The sequence below is a fragment of the Microcebus murinus genome, chromosome 4 (genome assembly GCF_040939455.1).
Source record: "Microcebus murinus isolate Inina chromosome 4, M.murinus_Inina_mat1.0, whole genome shotgun sequence".
Taxonomy (NCBI): Eukaryota; Metazoa; Chordata; class Mammalia; order Primates; family Cheirogaleidae; genus Microcebus; species Microcebus murinus.
Genome location: NC_134107.1, coordinates 5,166,081 through 5,185,575, shown reverse-complemented (window position 1 = coordinate 5,185,575; position 19,495 = coordinate 5,166,081). Strand labels below are relative to the sequence as shown.

Genomic DNA, 19,495 nt, shown 5'->3' with positions numbered 1-19,495 from the left:
ATTAGCCTAACTCACAGCAACCTCAAACTCCTGGGCTCAAGCAATCCTACTGCCTCAGCCTCCCAAGTGGCTGGGACTACAGGCATGCGCCACCATGCCAGGGTAATTTTATATATATATATATTAGTTGGCCAATTAATTTGTTTCTATTTTTAGTAGAGACAGAGTCTTGCTCTTGCTCAGGCTGGTTTCGAACTCCTGACCTTGAGTGATCTGCCTGCCTCAGCCTCCCAGAGTGCTAGGATTACAGGCGTAAGCCACCGTGCCCGGCCACTGATAAGAATTTTGAAACTGTGAGACAGGATACCTCCCAAGTGGCACCCAAGAGTGCTCTGTAGGGCCAGCCCGTCCGGGTTCCGACTCCTCATACCTCCTCATACCATGGGTGGAGCTCAGACCTGAGGACAGAGCCGGGAGGGTGACCCTGACCCTCCCCGGGCAGCCTAGAATGGCTATAGGACATTAGCTCACAGACAAGTCAAACAGTTACCAAAAATAATGCAGAAGCAGCAGGTTCATGACCTTAAAACATCTACCAGAGGCCAAATAAACCTGCCTGACCAATAGACCCAGGCAAAAATGGCTGAATTATATTTAATTCTGAAGATAACATTTTACCTTTATCATCATTATTATTATTATTTTATTTATTTATTTATTTATTTATTTTTGAGACAGAGTCTCACTTTGTTGCCCAGGTTAGAGTGAGTGCCGTGGCGTCAGCCTAGATCACAGCAACCTCAAACTCCTGGGCTCAAGTGATCCTCCTGCCTCAGCCTCCCGAGTAGCTGGGACTACAGGCATGCGCCACCATGTCTGGCTAATTTTTTTTGGTATATATATTTTTAGTTGGTCAATTAATTTCTTTCTATTTTTGGTAGAAACGGGGTCTTGCTCAGGCTGGTTTCAAACTCCTGACCTTGAGCGATCCTCTTGCCTCGGCCTCCCAGAGTGCTAGGATTACAGGCGTGAGCCACTGCGCCCAGCCTATTATTATTATTTTTGAGACAGGGTCTCACTCTGTCCCTCAGGCTAGAGCACCATAGCGTCAGCCTAGCTCACTGCAGCCTCAAATTCCTGGGCTCAAGTGATCCTCCTGCCTCAGCCTCCTGAGTAGCTGGGACTACAGACAGGCGCCACTGTGCCTGGCTAATTTCTTTCTATTTTTAGTAGAGGCAGGGTCTTTCTCTTGCTCAGGCTGATCTCGAACTCCTGATCCCAAGCAATCCTCCTGCCTCGGCCTCCCAGAGTGCTACCATTACAGGTGGGAGACACCGTGTCCAGCCCAGTTTCTAGTTTTCTGATAAAATATTTGATTGAAGTGCTTATTGTTTCTTTAAGCCAATTAATTAGAGCTATTTAATATCTTTTTTTTTTTTTTTTTTTGAGACAGAGTCTCACTTTGTTGCCCAGGCTAGAGTGAGTGCCGTGGCGTCAGCCTAGCTCACAGCAACCTCAAACTCCTGGGCTCAGGCGATCCTCCTGTCTCAGCCTCCCAAGTAGCTGGGACTACAGGCATGCACCACCATGCCCGGCTAATTTTTTGTATATATATTTTTAGTTGTCCAATTAATTTATTTCTATTTTTAGTAAAGACGGGGTCTTGCTCTTGCTCAGGCTGGTTTCGAACCCCTGACCTCGAGTAATCCGCCCGGCTCAGCCTCCCAGAGTGCTAGAATTACAGGCGTGAGCCACCGCGCCTGGCCTTATTTAATATTTTTGGTAGGGGAAATATCACATACATATGACATATAAACACATAGACATGCAGACAGAAGCAGATCTTCTTTTATATTTTTAGTGACAGGGTCTGGTCTCTCTTTGTCACCCAGGCTGGAGTGCAGTGGTATGATCATAGCTCACTGTGACCTCTAACTCCTGGGCTCTAGGGACCCTTCCTCCAGGCCCTCCCAAAGTGCCACACCCAGCCTCAACTTTCAAATAGTTTCTCTCTCCTACTTTACACTATTGATCATTTCCCTGGGCCAAGTCGCTTAAGTGAAAAAAGGCAGAAAATTTATATCTTAGGCCGGGTGCCGTGGCTCACGCCTGTAATCCTTGCACTCTGGGAGGCCGAGGTGGGAGGATTGCTCGAGATCAGCAGTTCAAAACCACCCTGAACAAGAGCCAGACCCCGTCTCTACTAAAAATAGAAAGAAATTAATTGGCCAACTAAAAATATATAGAAAAAATTAGCCGGGCATGGTGGCGCATGCCTGTAGTCCCAGCTACTCGGGAGGCTGAGGCAGAAGGATCGCTTGAGCCCAGGAGTTTGAGGTTGCTGTGAGTTAGGCTGACGCCACAGAACTCTAGCCCGGGGCAACAGAGTGAGTCTCTGTCTCTAAATAAATTAGTAAATAGGGGGGAAAGGGCATTTATTGAAACCTTAAAATCTGTACCCCCATCATATGCCGAAATAAAAAGAAAGAAGAGTTAGAAGTAACTTGGTTCACTCGCTGTGTTACCGTTTATGAGTTGCATGGGAAAAGTCCAATAAGAAAAGTTGTTCAGGCCGGTCGCGGTGGCTCACGCCTGTAATCCTAGCTCTCTGGGAGGCCGAGGCGGGCGGATTGCTCAATGTCAGGAGTTCAAAACCAGCCTGAGCAAGAGCGAGACCCCATCTCTATTATAAATAGAAAGAAATCAATTGGCCAACTAATATATCTAGAAAAAATTAGCCGGGCATGGTGGCGCATGCCTGTAGTCCCAGCTACTCGGGAGGCTGAGGCAGGAGGATTGCTTGAGCCCAGGAGATTGAGGTTTCTGTGAGTTAGGCTGACGCCACGGCACTCACTCTAGCCTGGGCAACAGAGTGAGTCTCTGTCTCAAAAAAAAAAAAAAAAAAAGAGTTGTTCAGCTTTCTTGGTATTAAAATTTACATAGAAGAAGTGTTTTTAATATAAATATTCAGAAATGATATGCCTCACAGGAATTCTAATCAGTATCCTCCCTCTCTGTGCAGATGGGTTTCTATTTGTCACAGTCCTGGTTATGCTTTGATGTTAGGCAACACTGATACAGCACAGGCATTGGCCAAATATGGCCCACCGTCTGTTTTTATAAAGTTTTATTGGAACACAGACAAGCCCATTTGTTGACATATTACCCATGTCTGCTTTTGCACTATAATATCAGAGTTGAGTAGTTGTAACAGAGACTTTATACCCCAAAAAACAAACAAATAAATAAATAAAAGAACTTTGGTATAGCTGTAAATTTCTTTCTTTTTTTTTTTTATATTTTTTCTTTTTAATTACTCCTTCACTACTGAGGTAAATTTCTTTAACAAAGAGTATAGCTGTTCTTTTTACCCTAGCTTATTTCTTAATTAGTTTACTGGCTGCCTGGCGGAGCCCTTTAATAAATATAGCAAAGAATTTCGGCAGTTTTGGGGGCATACCATTTAAACTTGTGAAAAGCAGGCGCAGCTGGAAGGCAGAACACCTAGATCCCCCCAAATCAAGGATCCCACATTTACACAGAGTCCTGGGTGTAAAGTTTTCTGGCAACGAAAGAAACAGACACAGAGAGACTGAGGCCAAAGAGTGTGGCTTTATTGTGCACTCCCAGACGAGGTTCTGGGGTCCCAAGAGAGGGGACCCGAGGACTCCGTTTGGAGGGTGTGCGAGCCTTTATACTGTTTGGGGTGGGCTAGGGACTTTTGGTGGGAAGAGCCAGGGTGCCCTTGGGTGGTCGTGGAGAAATAGGAGGGGCTGGCGGTATTTGCGGAATCCAGGAGCTGAAACTTTCTTATCGGGGTGGACATCTGGGTGTGCTTATCCTCAGCGGGGCCTGGCAGTTTGTCCTTGGTGGGTCTGGTCTCACGAGCCCTATTTTTTTGACCAAGGGAAGGGAGGGGCCCCGCCACCATCCTTGCACTGGGCCCCCAGGAGAGGCTAACTCCAGGCAGCCAGATAGTGCAGGGAGGCTGGCGGGCAACCGATCGCCAATCACCCCAGCCCACCCGCCTGTGCTGAGCTCATCCCCTGAGTGTTTCCGTAGCCTCCAGGAGCTCAGACCACGTGCAAACGGTAGCCCCCATAGTAATAGCCATTTACTGTGAACACCTGCCATTTACTGTGAACACCAGCCATTTGCTGGGAACACCTGCCATTTACTGGGAACACCTGCCACTTACTGGGAACACCTGCCATTTACTGGGAACACCTGCCATTTACTGGGAACACCTGCCATTTACTGGGAACACCTGCCATTTACTGGGAACACCTGCCATTTACTGGGAACACCTGCCATTTACTGGGAACACCTGCCATTTACTGGGCCCGCCTGCCATTTACTGGGAACACCTGCCATTTACTGGGAACACCTGCCGTCAGTGCCCCACCACTGCAGCTCTGATGGTGACCACCAGCCAGTGCGCACACCACGGTCCCGTCCTCACACTACAGAGTAACCTCTGCTACCCCCCACCCCCAAAACCAAAAAGATCGGGCAACGCCATGTAAGAGAGAGCAGCGCTTTTAGACCAGCAAGGAATCTATTTACAGCTCTTGGGGTTCCTCCCAGAAAGAGGAGTCTGTGCCGCCTTTTCTGTTTTGCGTAAGGGATCCCAGGCTGTTAGAAACGTTCTCCCCCCGCGTGGCATCAGGGGTGGCAGGAGGAAGGAAGGACAGGCAGAAGTAAATGGGGAAAGAGACAGAATTTAGTCTACAGGGAAGGTTTTAGCGAGCGAGGACAGAGGCCTTAGGACAACAGAGACGTGTGTGCACGTAGCCTGATTGGATCAACTTTGGCGACAGGGCTCTTTGCAACAGCAGTAAGAGCAAGAGCAGCGTTTTCCTCACTGCGGTTCCTAGTCAAGCCCCGTTGCTTGGTGCCCCTGGGGCCTTGCTCCCCGCCATGTGACAGATGGCCCTGGCTCAGCAATTGCTCTAGGCTCGCCGGCCCTTTGGGTTGTCCTGGAAACCCGGGTGTCTGCAATGTGAGCCACACCACTCCACCCTGGGCCCCCTCACCCCCAGGGATTCCCTCATTCCATTCCTCCTTTTCTCCCGTCTCCGCGCTTGGCTGACTCACCAAGTGCTCCGTGGTGGGCAGGGCGAAACAGACCCACCGCAAGGTCCCAGGAAGCTGAGAGGCTGAAGATAGAGGCTGACAAATGCGGAAACATTTGATAGGGGCCCAGCACGGTGGCTCACACCTGCAATCCCAGCACCTTGGGAGGCCGAGGTGGGAGGATCACTCAAGGCCAGGAGTTCCAGCCTGGGCAACATCGCGAGACCCCATCTCTACAAAAATTTCTCTAAAAAAATCAGCCCATGCGGTGGTGGCGCCTGTAGTCCCAGCTACTCGGGAGGCTGAGGCAGGAGGATTGGATTGCTAGAGCCCAGGAGTTTGAGGTTGCTGTGAGCTGTGATGATGCCACGGCACTCTAGCCTGGGGAACAGAGTGAGACCCCTGAGATCCCGTCTCTAAAAACAAAAGAGATTACGATGTGTACTACAGCACGGATGAACCCTGAGGACATTACGTTCCGTGAGTCAAAGGACAGACACCCTGTGCTCCCACTGACAGGTGGTTCCTGGAGTCCTCACTCCTAGGGGCACACACCGTGGATGGCCGGGGACTGGAGGAGGGAGAAGGGAGCTGGTGTTTAATGGGGCGGAGTTTCAGTTTGGGAAGATGAGCAAGGTCTGGAAGTGGACGGTGGTGATGGCTGCAGGACATTGTGAACGTGCTTATTGTGAACATGCTTAAGGCCCCTGAACTGTGCACTTCGGGACGGTTCAGACGGCAACTTTCGTGTTATGTTTCCCACAGTGAACCAGACAGAAAAGATAAGCATGCTGCGCCCACAAATCCAGAAGAGGCTTTTCCAAGCACTTCCGTGCCCGATTTTGTTTAAAGCTGCAAACATCGTGCAACAACCTAAATGCCCCCCTATTTTTTTTTTTTTTTTGAGACAGAGTCTCGCTTTGTTGCCCAGGCTAGAGTGAGTGCTGTGGCGTCAGCCCAGCTCACAGCAACCTCAAACTCCTGGGCTCAAGCGATCCTCCTGCCTCAGCCTCCCGAGTAGCTGGGACTACAGGCATGCGCCACCATGCCCAGCTAATTTTTTCTATATATATTAGTTGGCCAATTAATTTCTTTCTATTTATAGTAGAGACGGGGTCTTGCTCTTGCTCAGGCTGGTTCTGAACTCCTGACCTCAAGCAATCCGCCTGCCTCGGCCACCCAGAGTGCTAGGATTACAGGCGTGAGCCACCTCGCCTGGCCCTAAATGCCCCTTGATGGATAAATGAAATGAGGTGGCCTTGTCGGCGGCCCGTCTGTCACAGCGTCCAAAGGCCATGTCCTCGCGGTGGATCCAGACAGCAGACCCCTCTGTGGTCAGCTCGCTCCCTCCCAGGTCCAGGAAAATGCCAGGAAGGGGATCTTTGCTTATTTCCTTTAAGCCACAGAGTGGAGAGAAGGGGAGAGGGCACAGGAGGGCAGCAGAGGGGTGGGCCTGGCACCTGGGGGGCAGGTGCGTGGGAGGGAGCTGCAGGTGTGGGCAGCTCTGCACTTCCCCCGTGTGCGGCCAGGAGGCCGGTCTGGGCCGGCGCAGTGGGGGCCATCCAAGACATCGTCTACACAGCATGGGACTGTCCATACCGGTGGTCGGTCAGGACCTGAGAGGTGGGTGCGTGACCTGGGACTGCAGCTCTGGGGTAGGGGGTGGGATGCAGGGGGGCTGCATCCCCCTGCCGGCCAGAAGGCTGGGGGGGGGTGCATGGAGCGCCTGCCTGCCAAGCTCAGCTGCCCCTGGGGTGGGCGGCCGACAAGGGCCCAGGGTGACAGAGCCCAGAGGAGCACTTCTGGGCTCCCCAGGCCTTGTTCCTCCCAGCCCCTCTCGACAGCCTCACCCACAGCTCGGGAGGTGTGGATGAGAGCTGACTAGACAGTCTCTTCTTTTTTTTTTTTTTTTGAGACAGAGTCTCACTTTGTTGTCCAGGCTAGAGTGAGTGCCGTGGCGTCAGCCTAGCTCACAGCAACCTCAATCTCCTGGGCTCAAGCAATCCTCCTGCCTCAGCCTCCCGAGTAGCTGGGACTACAGGCATGCACCACCATACCTGGCTAATTTTTTCTATATATATATATTAGTTGGCCAATTTCTTTCTATTTATAGTAGAGACGGAGTCTCGCTCTTGCTCAGGCTGGTTTCGAACCCCTGACCTCAAGCAATCCGCCCACCTCGGCCTCCCAGAGTGCTCGGATTACAGGCATGAGCCACCGTGCCCGGCCCAGACAGTCTCATCTGCACCCCTCCAGGAATGGGGTACTCAGTGCACCCCTCCAGGAATTTGGTACTCAGTGCACCCCTCCAGGAATGGGGGACTCAGTGCAGAGAGCACTGAGAAGGGCCCCCTCGTGGCTGGGTGGTCATGGGGGGAACATCTTCTCTCACCCCAGTCCCCCGCCTTGTGCACGTGGTCGGCAGCCCCGGCCAGGCATTGGTCCTGCAGCACCTGGCTGTCCATCCAGGGTCACCGTGCCCAGCAAGGCCAGGGAGGGGCATCTGGGATGGGGCAGGCCCCAGGCGGGGGGCTGTGGGCAGAGCCCACCGGGACCCAGGGCATGGAGGTGGCAGGGGTGGGGAGGCCGGCCAGGGGGGACCCCCTCCCTCGAAATCCTGGGGGTGTGGATCTTGGACCCCCCCATGCCCAGGTGAGCAGCCCCTTCCGCTCCCTGCCAGGTGCCGGTGAGGACGCGAGCCCAGCCTTTAGACAACAGAGTTTATTTCAGACTCAGCCTCCACTCAGGCCCCGGGTTCCTGCGGCCACTGGCCAGGTGAGGGCAGGTCCTGCCCCCACAGTGCCCACCACCACCACCTCCCAGGAGCCTGCCTGCTGCCACCATGCCCAGGGCCAGGCTGGGACCAGAGGAGGGCTGGCAGGAGTCTCCCTACAGGCGCTACGGGGCAGTGGGCGGTGTGAGGCGGTCACCCCCAAGCGGTTCTACTCTACCTGTTATTGCATTTATACGCTTGTTGGACTCAGAGGGTGTTGGGGACAGGCAGGACAGGACAGTCTGGTGCTGCTGGGCAGGCACAGCCATTGGGTGGGGCCCTCAAACCCCTGCCCCTGCCTCCCTGCCAGGCCCCTAGATGCCCCCCCCCATGGTAGTGGCTCTGAGAAGTGCGGGGTCCCGGCCTCGGCTGCTGTCCTGGGACACAAGCGGGAAAAGGAGAACTCTGGGGGGCACCAAGACCAGCCAGGGCATGGCAGTGGGTGGAGGGGCACCGGGGCCCTGGGTGACCACCCGCCCCCTGCCAGCCCCACTGCACTGGCCGGCAGCCCCCTGGGGACACAGACGGAGCAGAAGTGGGGAGAGTGGAGTGACCACGCCCTTTAATGTCCCACAAGGGTAGGGCTAAGCAGAACCCATCCTGGACCCCTGCCATACTGCAGAGACCAGTGGGGGCTCCTCTGGATGTTGCTGCCGGGAAGCCCCCCAGGATCACTGGGGCGTCTCAGGCCTGGCACACGGGGACCCATCCAGCTGGGCGGGGGCCACACACAGGCCCTGCCCAACACTGGAGCTCGCCCTGTCCTGCCCTGGAGCCCCGGGGGTTGGGGGAGGCAGAGGGGGGCTCCGTGCCCCGCTCAGGGGGCTGTGCGTCCCCCTCCGCGGTACGCGGGGCGAGTGTGTCTGTATACGAGTGCGCGTGTGTGTGGGTAGGTGGGTAGGTGTGAACGCTGCATGCACTAGCTTCCTCAGGTCTGCACAGATGTGGCCCCGTGCCCCCGCCTGGCCTCCGGGCATTACTTTTTCCGGGTCAGGAAGGCCACACCAAGAATCAGGGCCACGGCTGCCACGGCCACCCCCCCAGCCACCAGCAGGAGGTTCAAGTTCTCACAGGGCCAGGGGCCGCGGCCCCCGGACCCCCCGGGGCCCCCGTTGGCAGCCTCGTCCTGCTCAGCCCCATCGCCAGGGCGCTTGGGCTCTGCGGCCGCGTCCGGACCGCTGGGGGCCGAGGGGGCCGGCTTCAGGTTGCTGTGGTTGTTGAGGAGGGCAGGGTCTGCCTTGGCGGGGGTCTTCTTGGCAGGGGCCGGGTTGGGGGCTGCCGTCTGCTCCTGCTTCTCTGCTGGGGGCTCCTTTTTCGCAGGCTTGGTGGAAGGGGCTTTCCCGTCGGCAGCCGGAGGGGCCTTGGCCTCGGCGGGGGCCTGGGGCACCTTGGTGTCAGGCTTGGGGCTGCTGGCGGACTTTCCTCTGGACTCCATGGCGGGTGGTGCTGGCGGGCGGGGTGGGGGCGTGCGGGACAGGCCGGTGGCTGGACCACAGAGGCTCAGGGAGACTCAGCCCTGGGCATTACATGCGCCTAGAGGGAGACACAAGGGAGGCTGTGGAAAGGGGTGAGGTCCTCTCCTGTCCAGCCCCAACTACCGTGTCCCCAGGGAGACCATGCCCAGGTCTCTGGACTCCCAGGAGCCTCTTGGGGGCCTCAGACCCTTCTGTCCCAGCGTCCCGCCTACATTTGGCAGCCACTGCCCGGGAAGCCCCTCCAGCCACAGAGGCGGGGCTGCGGGCCGATGGGACCCGCCAGAAGCCGCCTCGTGGGCCCTGAGGACTGGAGGGGGAGTATTAGGTCACAGGGAGGTGACCAGAGCCACGGTGGGCAGAAGTGACCATGCACGCTTCTCAGGACAGTTCCTGCTTCACAGAGGTCACACAGACTCCCGGGGCTGTGACCTGGCCAGAGCCCGAGTGCAGGAGGGGCAGGGCAGGGTGGGAAGCCAGGGTAGGGGCTCTCAGCTGGCTTGTGGGGGGTGGGCGTGGGCCCAAGGACACCAGGACCACGAGGACCCAGATGTGATCACATGGGCGTCTCCCAGGAGGCTGCAGAGGCCAGGCAGGCCTGGGCCACCCGGGGGGCTATCTGCCCCTCCCCAGCCTCTGGCGCCCACCCCCCAGCACAGGCCGCCCCTGGGTCCGGCACAAGGGCAGGCAGTCCTTGCCCAGCCCAGCGCTGTGCTCCCATCCGTGGGCCTGGACGGGCACACAGCGTGCCTGGCTGGGCCCTATGTAGCAGAGGCTGTGCCTGACTCCCGGCCTGCCAGGTGGGGGTGGGGAGATGCTGAGGAACGAACCCTGACCCTGAGTCCCAGGGTGACCGATGACCAGGATGCCACCGGCATCCTGGGAAGGGAAGGATGGGACACCCCCCCACCTCCCCCTGCAGGGAGAGGAAGCCAGTTTGAGTGGCCACAGCCTAGGTCCCCAAACCCTGGCCAGGTGCACTGACAGCCCTGAAGGTCACCTGAAGGTCACCGCGAGAGGAGGGTTGTCTGGTGGGAGGCCCCCCCGCTGCCCCCATTCCCAGGGCACCCGGGGCCTCTTCACCCCTGCGGTTCCAGAGGGGTCTCAGCTGCTGGCCCAGTTTGCAAAGTGCAGGTGGCGTCCTCCCCCTCCTCTATTTCTGGCTGACACTAGATCGACCTCCTCCCTCCCCCCTCCGCACGCTCCTCCTCCGCCGTCCTGGGAGGCCGGGGGGCCGGGCATCCCGGTGACCTTCAGGGCTGGGACCCCCGCTTCCTCGCCGCCCCCCGCCCCCCGCCCCCGCCAGCAGGGCCCGCCGCCTTACGCCGCTGTCCTCTGGGCCTCCCGCCTCGGTGCTGCGCGCTCCCTCCGCCGGACGGACGACAGCGGGCGGCGGCTGCGGACCGACGCGGAGCCCGGAGTTTCCCACAATGCACCGCCCAGGCGCAGGGAGCATCACGCCCCGCCCGGCCCCGCCCCCTGGAGCTGGGCGTGGCTGGGCTGCCCCTCTGGGCAGGTCCGCAGGGGGAGGGGAGCCGCGGGCAGGGAGATGGGCCACCAGCCCCCCCTCACCCCCAAACAGAGTCGCAGACGACGAGGCATCTACTTAGAATATTTATTAATCCTCTTACATGACAAGACACAAAAAATTACAACTCTTAAAACTCTTCAAAAGAAAAAAATATAATTCTGTAAGCAGAGCAGCAGCTTCCAAGGTTCAGATGTGATGGGAGGGGCAGCTCCCAGGAACAACCGTGAACTGGGGGGCCCAGGCCTGAGCCCCAGGTAGTGTCGCTGGGAAGGGGCCTCCGGGGGCGCCCGGTTTCGGAGTCACAGCACCAGCACGTCAGGACCAGTTACCAACACGATCACATGGCCGGGCGGGGCGGGGAGAGCCAGGGGGGCGCTGGTAGGACGGAGCTTTGGACCGTGGTCAGGGGCCTCATGCAGAGAGGCTCAGAGAGTAGGGTGGGGGCTGGCGGGACTGGGGGAAGTTCCTGCCCCCCCACCAGCAGGGCAGGTGCCCCCAGACTCCATATTGGTCCCTATGCCTGCCCTTCGCCCCCGCCGACCCCGGACAAGGGGTGGGGGCCTCAGAAGAGAGTCTCAGAAGGTGCAGCAAGAGGGGCCGGGCTGGAGCAGTAAGTTCCTGGACGGGGTCAGCAGAGAGCCTGGGGTGACCCAGCGCAGAGGCCCGCCACGTGGGGAGGGCAGAGCCCCCACAACCCCATCCCAGGGGGGCTGGGCCGGCAGAGGGCAGGAGGCCACACCCTGCTCCCTACGACACGCACACACACACACACACACACGCGCACACACAGACTCACACGTCTGTGCAAGCCTTGAGCAACACGGGGGCGGGAGAGCTCAGGTTTCCTGCGAGGCTGGCTGGGGAGGCGGTCGGTCGTGCCTTGCATGGGCAGAGTGGCTGCAAGGACGGACGGAAGGACTGGAGAGCCACTTGGGCTCACAGAATCAATAAATAGGTTTGTGCAGGGTCCCCAGGACAGCCTCGGGGACAGGAGCTGGTGGCCTCGGGGGTAGGGTCCAGCCTGCCCAGCCCAGGCCCTGGGGCCCCCAGCCCAGAGACCAGCTCTGTCCCTGGGGGTGTTCAGGCCCAGGCAGGCACGGGGCAGGGGCTGGCTTGAGGAATGTGAAGGTTTCTGCATTTTCTACATAAATAAGACGTTGATCCCAACAGTGCAGGCAGGACCCGGCGGGGCCATGTGCCCACCACCCACATGGACCCTGCCACCCTCCCCTGCCGAGGGGGGCGGGCTGGGGAGGTCTCGCCTCGCTAAGTCCGGGGCTGGCGGCCCTGCCCGGCCCCACGCCGGCCCTGCCCGGCTGGCCGGGGCGGAGCAGGAGCCCGCGCAGGCTCAGGCCCGGGGACCCTGCAGCAGCCCCAGCAGGGACTCCGCGATGCCCAGGAAGTAGACCACCTGCGCAATGCCGAAGAGCGGTGCGATGACCAGGGCGCGGCAGTAGGCGCCCTTCAGGAAGGCCGAGGGGCCTTCGTGCCGCAGGATCTTCCTGTGGAGAAGGGAGGGTCAGAACCGGGGTGCAGAGGCCCACGCCTGTCATCCCAGCACTCCGGGAGGCCGAGGCGGGCGGATCATTTGAGCTCAGGAGTTAGAGACCAGCCTGAGCAAGAACGACTCCCCGTCTCTACTATACAAAGAAAGAAATTAATTGGGCCGGGCGAGGTGGCTCACGCCTGTCATCCTAGCACTCTGGGAGGCCGAGGCGGGCGGATCGCTCGAGGTCAGGAGTTCGAAACCAGCCTGAGCAAGAGCGAGACCCCCGTTTCTACTATAAATAGAAAGAAATTAATTGGCCAACTAATATATATATAGAAAAAAATCAGCCGGGCATGGTGGCGCATGCCTGTAGTCCCAGCTACTCGGGAGGCTGAGGCAGGAGGATCGCTTGAGCCCAGGAGTTTGAGGTTGCTGTGAGCTAGGCTGACGCCACAGCACTCACTCTAGCCTGGGCAACACAGCGAGACTGTCTCAAAAAAAAAAAAGAAAGAAATTAATTGACCAACTAAAAACATATAGAAAAAATTAGCCAGGCATGGTGGCACATGCCTGTAGTCCCAGCTACTCGGGAGGCTGAGGCAGGAGGATCGCTTGAGCCCAGGAGTTTGAGGTTGCTGTGAGCGAGGCTGACGCCACGGCACTCACTCTAGCCCGGGCAACAGACCAAGGCTCTGTCTCGGAAAAAAAAAAAAAAGAGCTGGGGCCCGAGTCCCCCACACTCCCTCGCCCCACAGGGCGCCGCGCCCACCTGGCACAGTCCAGAAACCCGGAGTAGGTGTCCTCGTTCACGCCTCGCTGCAGCGACTGGAGCCGCGTCTTCACCACTGCGGTGGGGAGGGGGGCGCAGGCCGGTGTGTGAGCCCCGCTCGCCGCCCGTCCCCTCGGCCCCAGCCCCGCCCCGGGTCCAGCCCGGGCACTGACTGACCGTCACAGGGGTTGACGGCCACGGCGGCTGCGCTCCCGGCCGCACAGCCGGCCAGGAAGGACACGTAGAAGGGCGACTTCTCCTCGGACGCCGGGCGGCCCAGCTGGTTCAGGTTGGCGAAGAGCGGGAAGTAGACGATGGAGAAGGGCACGTCCCTGCGCGAAGGGGTACGGCCCTGGTGACCCCCGGGGGTGCTGGGGCGGGCGGGCAGGCGGGCAAGCGGCCTCCTCCCGCCCTCCCCGTCCCTCCCACCTGAGCAGCGTGGCCCCGAGTCCCTTGTAGAGGCCGGCGATGCCCCGGCTGCGCAGCAGGTCCCTGGTCAGCTGGGTGGCCGTGGGCCGGGGAGCGGCCGGAGCCTCCACGGAGGCCGGGGCGCCGCTCTGGGCAGCCAGGATCTTCCTCTGGGCAGCTGTGGAGAGACGGGTGGGCGCTGTCTCTTCCTCCGGGCCGGGCGGGACAGGGCAGGGGACGGGTTCGGGTCTCACCGCGGCCCCCTCCGGCCCGAGAGCGCCCTCACCAATGCGTCCTGCATCCTGCAGCTGGATCTTCAGCATCTCCATGGGGGTGGTCACGATCACCTGGCAGGTGCCAGCCCCGCAGCCCGCCAGCATCTCCTTGGGCAGGGTCAGCTTCTGCCTGTGGGGGGAGCGGGGGCCGCGGTGAGGGGTGGGGAGGGACGGGAACCACATGCGGGGGGGGGGCCGCCTGCGAGGCTGGGTGCAGAGTGGGGTGGGAGGGTGGAGGCATACAGGGCCATGTGGGGTGCAGCGGGCTCCCCAGCTCAGGCCCCCCCAGAAACGGGCAGCGACCAGCCCAACGGGGACAGATGGCCCCACAGGCAGGGGCCTGGGAAGTGAGGCCATCTTCCCACTAAGAAAAAGGGGGAATTGTGGGGTCTTTTTTTTTTTTTTTTGAGACAGAGTCTCGCTTTGTTGCCCAGGCTAGAGTGAGTGCCGTGGTGTCAGCCTAGCTCACAGCAACCTCAATCTCCTGGGCTCAAGCGATCCTCCTGCCTCAGCCTCCCGAGTAGCTGAGACTACAGGCATGCGCCACCATGCCCGGCTAATTTTTTTCTATATATATTAGTTGGCCAATTAATTTCTATTTATAGTAGAGACGGGGGTCTCGCTCTTGCTCAGGCTGGTTTTGAACTCCTGACCTCGAGCAATCCGCCCGCCTCGGCCTCCCAGAGTGCTAGGATTACAGGTGTGAGCCACTGCGCCCGGCCGAATTGTGGGGTCTTGAGTGCCCTGCTCTCCAGTGATGGGGGAGTTGGTAGGGGCCCCCCAAATCCTGGCCTACAAATGGACGGACAGTGGGAAGTGGATGGGGGCCAAGGACTACGGGCGCCAGAGCCCCAACTCAGCACCTGCCCTGTTCCCCACCCCCGGGAGGAGAAGGGGGAAGGAAGCCCGTGCCGGGGACCTGAAGGTGGGTAGAGCCCCCAGGAGCCCCAACGTAGGGTCCAGCTGGCCGGGCTGACTTCTGTCCTTGTCTGGGGCCAAAGGACCCCCCCTCCAGATGTTTACCACAACACCCCTCATGACCTTGGCCCCAGACACCAGGCAGGGCCAGCCCCTCACCCATCCTTAGACAGCTGATGGCGGAAGAAGTCGTTGGCTGCTAGCTTGATGGCCTTCTCCGGGGTGACCAGGGTCAGGTTCACAGCGGCTCCTGTGGGGCACACGGGGGTCAGGTGGGGCCTGGGGGGACACAGGCAGGTCAGGGGGGTGGGGGGCACACACGTTCCTCGGCCCGGGCTTGGGAGGCTCCCGGCCAGCACTCGCTTCCCGCTGGCAAAGTCCTCCCTGTCACTCCCTGGCCGCCGCCTCCTGCCCTCTCACCCACATTTGGGCCCCGGCTTGTGCCAGGCGGGGCGGGCACCAGGCGGAGATAGGGGACACGCCTCCGCCTCTTCCAGCCCCCCCCCACAGTCCTCCCACTCCCTCCATCTGTCCCTGCGTCTAGAGACACAGCCTCACGCTGCTGCTGCTGCCGCTGCCGCCGGGACTGCCGGGCAGTGGGGGTCAGACCCCGAGCCCTGGCGGCCTCCCTCCCTGGGGGACGGAAGGCGCTTGCCCTGGCAGGGGGCAGGGATGAGGGGACACAGGGGTCGGACTCAGGGGGAGGCGGTGGAGAGCCTCCACCTCGGTTCCCAGGGCTCAGGGCTTCCAGCCAGATCCCTCCCGGCTGCGGATTGTTTCCTAAGCTGCTTTGCGGGGACGCCCCCCCCCACGCCCTCCCATCTCCAGGCACAGATGGGCCTGCCTGTCCCAGAAGGCAGGGACAGAGGTGTGGTGGGTCATCCTCTGCAGTGTCCTGCCACACCAAGCACTGGCGTCACATGGGGAGCAGGGGAGGTGCCGGGGAGGCCGGAGCACCTCCACCCACCGGAGAGCCAACCAACCCCGCCCCAGCACAGGTTCCACCAGCCCCCACAGACCCCCTCGGACTGGCCGCCCCCACCCCCCCCGGGCCTCAGGAGGGTGCCACACGGGCCTGCCGTGCTCCGCGCTCACCCCGGTACATGCCGAAGTAGCCCTCGGAGCGGATGGTCTTGATGAGACAGTCGGACCTGCGGCCAAGGGGACGGGGTGAGCTGGGGGCTGGCGAGGACGGTCCCCCTTCCCAAGCGCAGATGGAGGTCAGCTCCTTCCCTGCCCAGGGACTGGGGCCTCTGGGCTGCCCAGGGCTGACGGAAGAGGCCAAGCCCTGAGCCCAGCAATGAACCCAGCTGTGACCAGGATGGAACCCCCCTCCCCATCGCTGCCACCTGCCCTGCCTTCACCTTCTCCTTTTGTCACATGGTGGGGGGGCGCGGGAGCATAGCTCAGAGGTGCGAACCCCAGCCTGCCCCCGGGCACACTCACATGCTGCTGTACATGCGCTGGCCGTTCTGCTGGTTCTGCAGCCTCGTCTTAGCCAGGTCGATGGGGAACACGCAGGTGACCCCGATCAACCCGGCGATGCCACCATTGATGAGCTTGGCTGGCAGGCTGTGTGGGCAGGTGGGGGAGAGGTCAGGACCTGCTTCCTGGACCACGGGTCAGGGGTGGGGCGCGGGGCACGTGGCCGGCCGGGACTGAAGTCTAACCTGATCTGCTTATCAGCCATTTAACTCCGATCAGGATCGCGCCAGGTAGGAGCCAGACGGAGGTGGACTTGGTGCTGGGGAGGAGGCCACACGGAGGGAGGGAGGGTGGGACCCAGGGGGGAGGGCGGTCCTCCACCTCTGGAGGAATTTCAAGGCTCAGCCCCCACTCTGTTCTGGAAGGAAGCGGGGCCAGCGATCAGTGGAGGGTGGGACAAGCCAGAGGAATAAGCCTCCCACCCTGGCTGGGCTGCAGCCACCACCAAGTCCTGGGGGTGCACAGGGGAGGCACCTGCCACCCAGCCTTGTCCCTGGGACCACCCGGTTTCCCCTCAAGCATCCCCTGCCGGCTCCTCCCAGCTCACACTTGCTCATGCTCACATGCACCCAGCGAGCCCAGGCTTTTTTAAAGGGCCAGGCGCCGCTAGGGGACAGCAGCCGGGGCCCCGCCTGCCTGCTGGAGAACTTCAACCCGGGCTGGGCTGACCATGCCCCTTCCTGGGGCAGAGGCAGGACACATGCCCTCTCTGGACGGGACCTGGGGTCTCCCAGCTGGCTCCTCCCTGGTGCTCCAAGTCCCCCCTGTCCTGGGCCCGGCTCTCGTCTGCCCGGATGGACTCGGCCACCCCAGGTCCAGCCCCGCTCTGGGCCCACAGAGCCCCCTCCCCACACAGAAGCAGGAAACCACCCACCTTTGCCCTCTGCCCTTTGCCCTCTCCATCTCCCCAAGCCTCACCCACAGAGACGCAGAGACCCAGCGGGAGCCTCAGGCCTGTGTGGCGGAGGGGACGGCTGACCTTCTAGGGCCCCTGTGGTTGACGCCCCCATCCACTACAGGCTGAGGGGGAAGAGGCCTCTCCCGCCAGGGGCAGCGCTGAGCAGACTGAGCCACCACCACCACCCTGGGGGCCCCCCATGGGCGCAGCCATACAAACTGAGCTGGGGGGGGGGCGCTCCCGGAGTCCTGGCGCCCCCGTACCCCCCAGAGGCCAGCAGTCACAGGCTCACACCAGCAGCGCCGCTGCCAGGGTCACACGGCTGGCTCACGCCTGTGGTCTCTCAGGGGACCCGTGACCTTCACCTGGCTTTGCAGGCCCCGACCCTCCCAAAGCCCGCTCTGCTCCCCTCCCTGGTCCTGCTCACCCCTGCTCAGCCCGAGGTTCTCAGGACCCGGCTCCTCCGGGACTCCAGCAAGCCGGCTCACCGGGCAGGGGAAGCTGGCTCTGGAGGAGGCCAGACACCCGGGATTGGCCGCGGGGCGGGGCGGGGCGGGGCGGGGCGGGCCTGAGGGGCGGCAACTTTCTCTTTCTCTTTGGGCAAGCTGGGGCTTCCTGCAGCTCTGGGAGAAGGGGTGAGACAACTCCAGGGGGGCACAGTCCAGCCTTGGAGCCCCAGGGAAGGGGCTTGGGGACGGGTCTGACCGCAGCCACCTGGTGGATTCCTGTCTGCAGCCTGTGGGCCGAGTCCAGCAGCAGCAGCCCGACGTCCAGGGCGCTGGTACCTTGCGGACGGGACTCTTTCTGCGCCCAGGCACCCTGTGTGTACCTGCTGCGGGGCGGAGATGGGCTGGCACCCACTCGTGACTGCGGGACCTGTGCGCGCATTACCGGCAGGTACTTACCAAAGGAACCTCCGGCTGGGACACAGAAAGGCACGTTGTGTCCACCGGGAAGGGCTGGGTCCCACAGGGCACCGGTTACCACCCTCAGGCCCTGCTCACCTGGCAGGTCCGGAGGGCCCAGAAACTGCCAGAGCCCTACGTCCCACCACCAGCCGCCACACACAGGGCTTTGCAGCTCTGTGCCCCGGGGGGTGAAGGACTGACCTCTGAACTTCAACCTCATCTATCTCTCACCGCCACTACCACCTGGCTCTCCAGGTGCAGTGCACTGGGGTCTGACCCTGCCCTCCGGGGACTGAGTCCTGCCTGCCTGGGCAACCCCCGTGCTCCCTGTGCAGGGTGAGGGACACCTGGTGACAGGGACAGCCCTGGCCCTGCAGTCACACAGACCACCCAGGGTGGGGAGGGTCGCTGGTCTCCCAGAGAGACGCAGGCCCAGAGATGCCATGGCTGTGGCCGCACCGCAGGCCACAGCAGCAGAGAGGACGCTGGTGGGCTGAGAACAGACAGTGAGGCTCTACCTGGGGAACAACGGGCACGGCCCTCCGGACCCTGAACCCCCTTTCTCTGTCCTCAACTGGCAGCGCCCACCCCTTGCCTACGAGACAGCTGGCCAGGGCCCTCCCCTGCGCTGGTGTTGTCGTAGAAACCCGCAGCCTCAGCCTGGCGCTCAGGGAAACTGAGGCCACAGGCAGGCTGGGGAGAAGGCAGGGCAGCCTACAGAGACCACCCCGCTGGGCCATCCTGCGGCTTCCTGACCTGCCCGGCTAAAATCTCCTGCAAACGAAGCTGCCCAGCTCCCCCTACCTGCAAGAAAGGCGATGGGGGTGAGGCTCAGAGTCTGGAACCGGCTACCCGCGCCCCATCCAGTCCCCCCACTCCCTTCCTCTTGGAGAGGCGCTTTCAGTCCTCGGGGCGGAGCGTCCCGGGGTCTCCGACTCCGCAGTGCCGCGACCGGCGGAACAAAGGGGAAGCCGGCTGGGAGCCGCTCCCTCCGCTGCGGTTAGGGCTCAGCCAGCCTCGCAGTCCCCGCCTGGAGACCGCGACTCCGCTCACGCACGTGTCCCCCGTGTCCGGGGAGGCCCCACGTGTGCGCCCCCCAAGGCCTCTCCTCCCTGGGCCCCGGCCCCGGGCCCCCACCCCCCGGGACACGTGTGCGTGGGGAGCGCGCCCGGCACCGCCGGGGCCGAGCACGGCCTCCCACACCCGGGCGGCGGCGGGTCGCAGCATCTGCCGGTCCAGGCGCCGCCGAGGCCGCCCTCCCCGGGCAGCTGTCACCTCTCCCGGCCGCCGTGGCACCCCTGGGCCCCGCAGCCCGGCCGCTCGGGTGGGCGCCGCAGAAGGGAGCCTCCAGGCGGGCACTCACCGCGCTCTGCCGCCGCCGCGCCGCGCTCGCCTCCCCGCCGTGCCGCGCGCCCGGCCAGCACCTAGGCGGGGAGACGCGTCGCTCGGCGCCGCGCGCGCTCCGCCCCCGGCCCGGGCGGGCTTCGGCTCCCCCTCCCGGCCGCCGCGGCTACTGCACCGGCCAGGCCGCTGCGCATGGCCCACCCGCACCA

The 19,495-nt window shown here is 61.4% G+C and overlaps 2 protein-coding genes across 3 annotated transcripts; both read right to left on the bottom strand.

Annotated features, from left to right (window-relative positions):
- Window positions 1-7,722: 7,722 nt before the first annotated feature.
- CEND1 (cell cycle exit and neuronal differentiation 1) lies at window positions 7,723-10,680 on the bottom strand. Its single transcript, XM_012769504.3, has 2 exons — window positions 10,586-10,680; window positions 7,723-9,322 (listed from the first exon to the last, which is right to left on the bottom strand). The coding sequence occupies exon 2, from the start codon at window positions 9,222-9,224 to the stop codon at window positions 8,766-8,768; it is 459 nt and encodes a 152-aa protein (XP_012624958.1). The 5' UTR covers window positions 9,225-9,322; window positions 10,586-10,680; the 3' UTR covers window positions 7,723-8,765.
- Window positions 10,681-10,862: 182 nt separating this feature from the next.
- On the bottom strand, window positions 10,863-19,383 carry SLC25A22 (solute carrier family 25 member 22). 2 transcript variants are annotated; one of them, XM_012769510.2, is made up of 10 exons: window positions 19,306-19,383; window positions 16,322-16,494; window positions 16,098-16,223; window positions 15,747-15,802; window positions 14,811-14,901; window positions 13,745-13,863; window positions 13,480-13,636; window positions 13,228-13,382; window positions 13,051-13,126; window positions 10,863-12,294 (listed from the first exon to the last, which is right to left on the bottom strand). In XM_012769510.2, exons 2-10 carry the CDS (start codon window positions 16,339-16,341, stop codon window positions 12,141-12,143), a joined length of 954 nt encoding a protein of 317 aa, XP_012624964.1. In that variant the 5' UTR covers window positions 16,342-16,494; window positions 19,306-19,383; the 3' UTR covers window positions 10,863-12,140. The 2 variants fall into 2 exon arrangements, with proteins under 2 accessions (XP_012624964.1, XP_012624963.1); XM_012769509.2 differs by lacking the exon at window positions 19,306-19,383 and adding an exon at window positions 17,462-17,648.
- Between the last annotated feature and the right edge of the window lie 112 nt (window positions 19,384-19,495).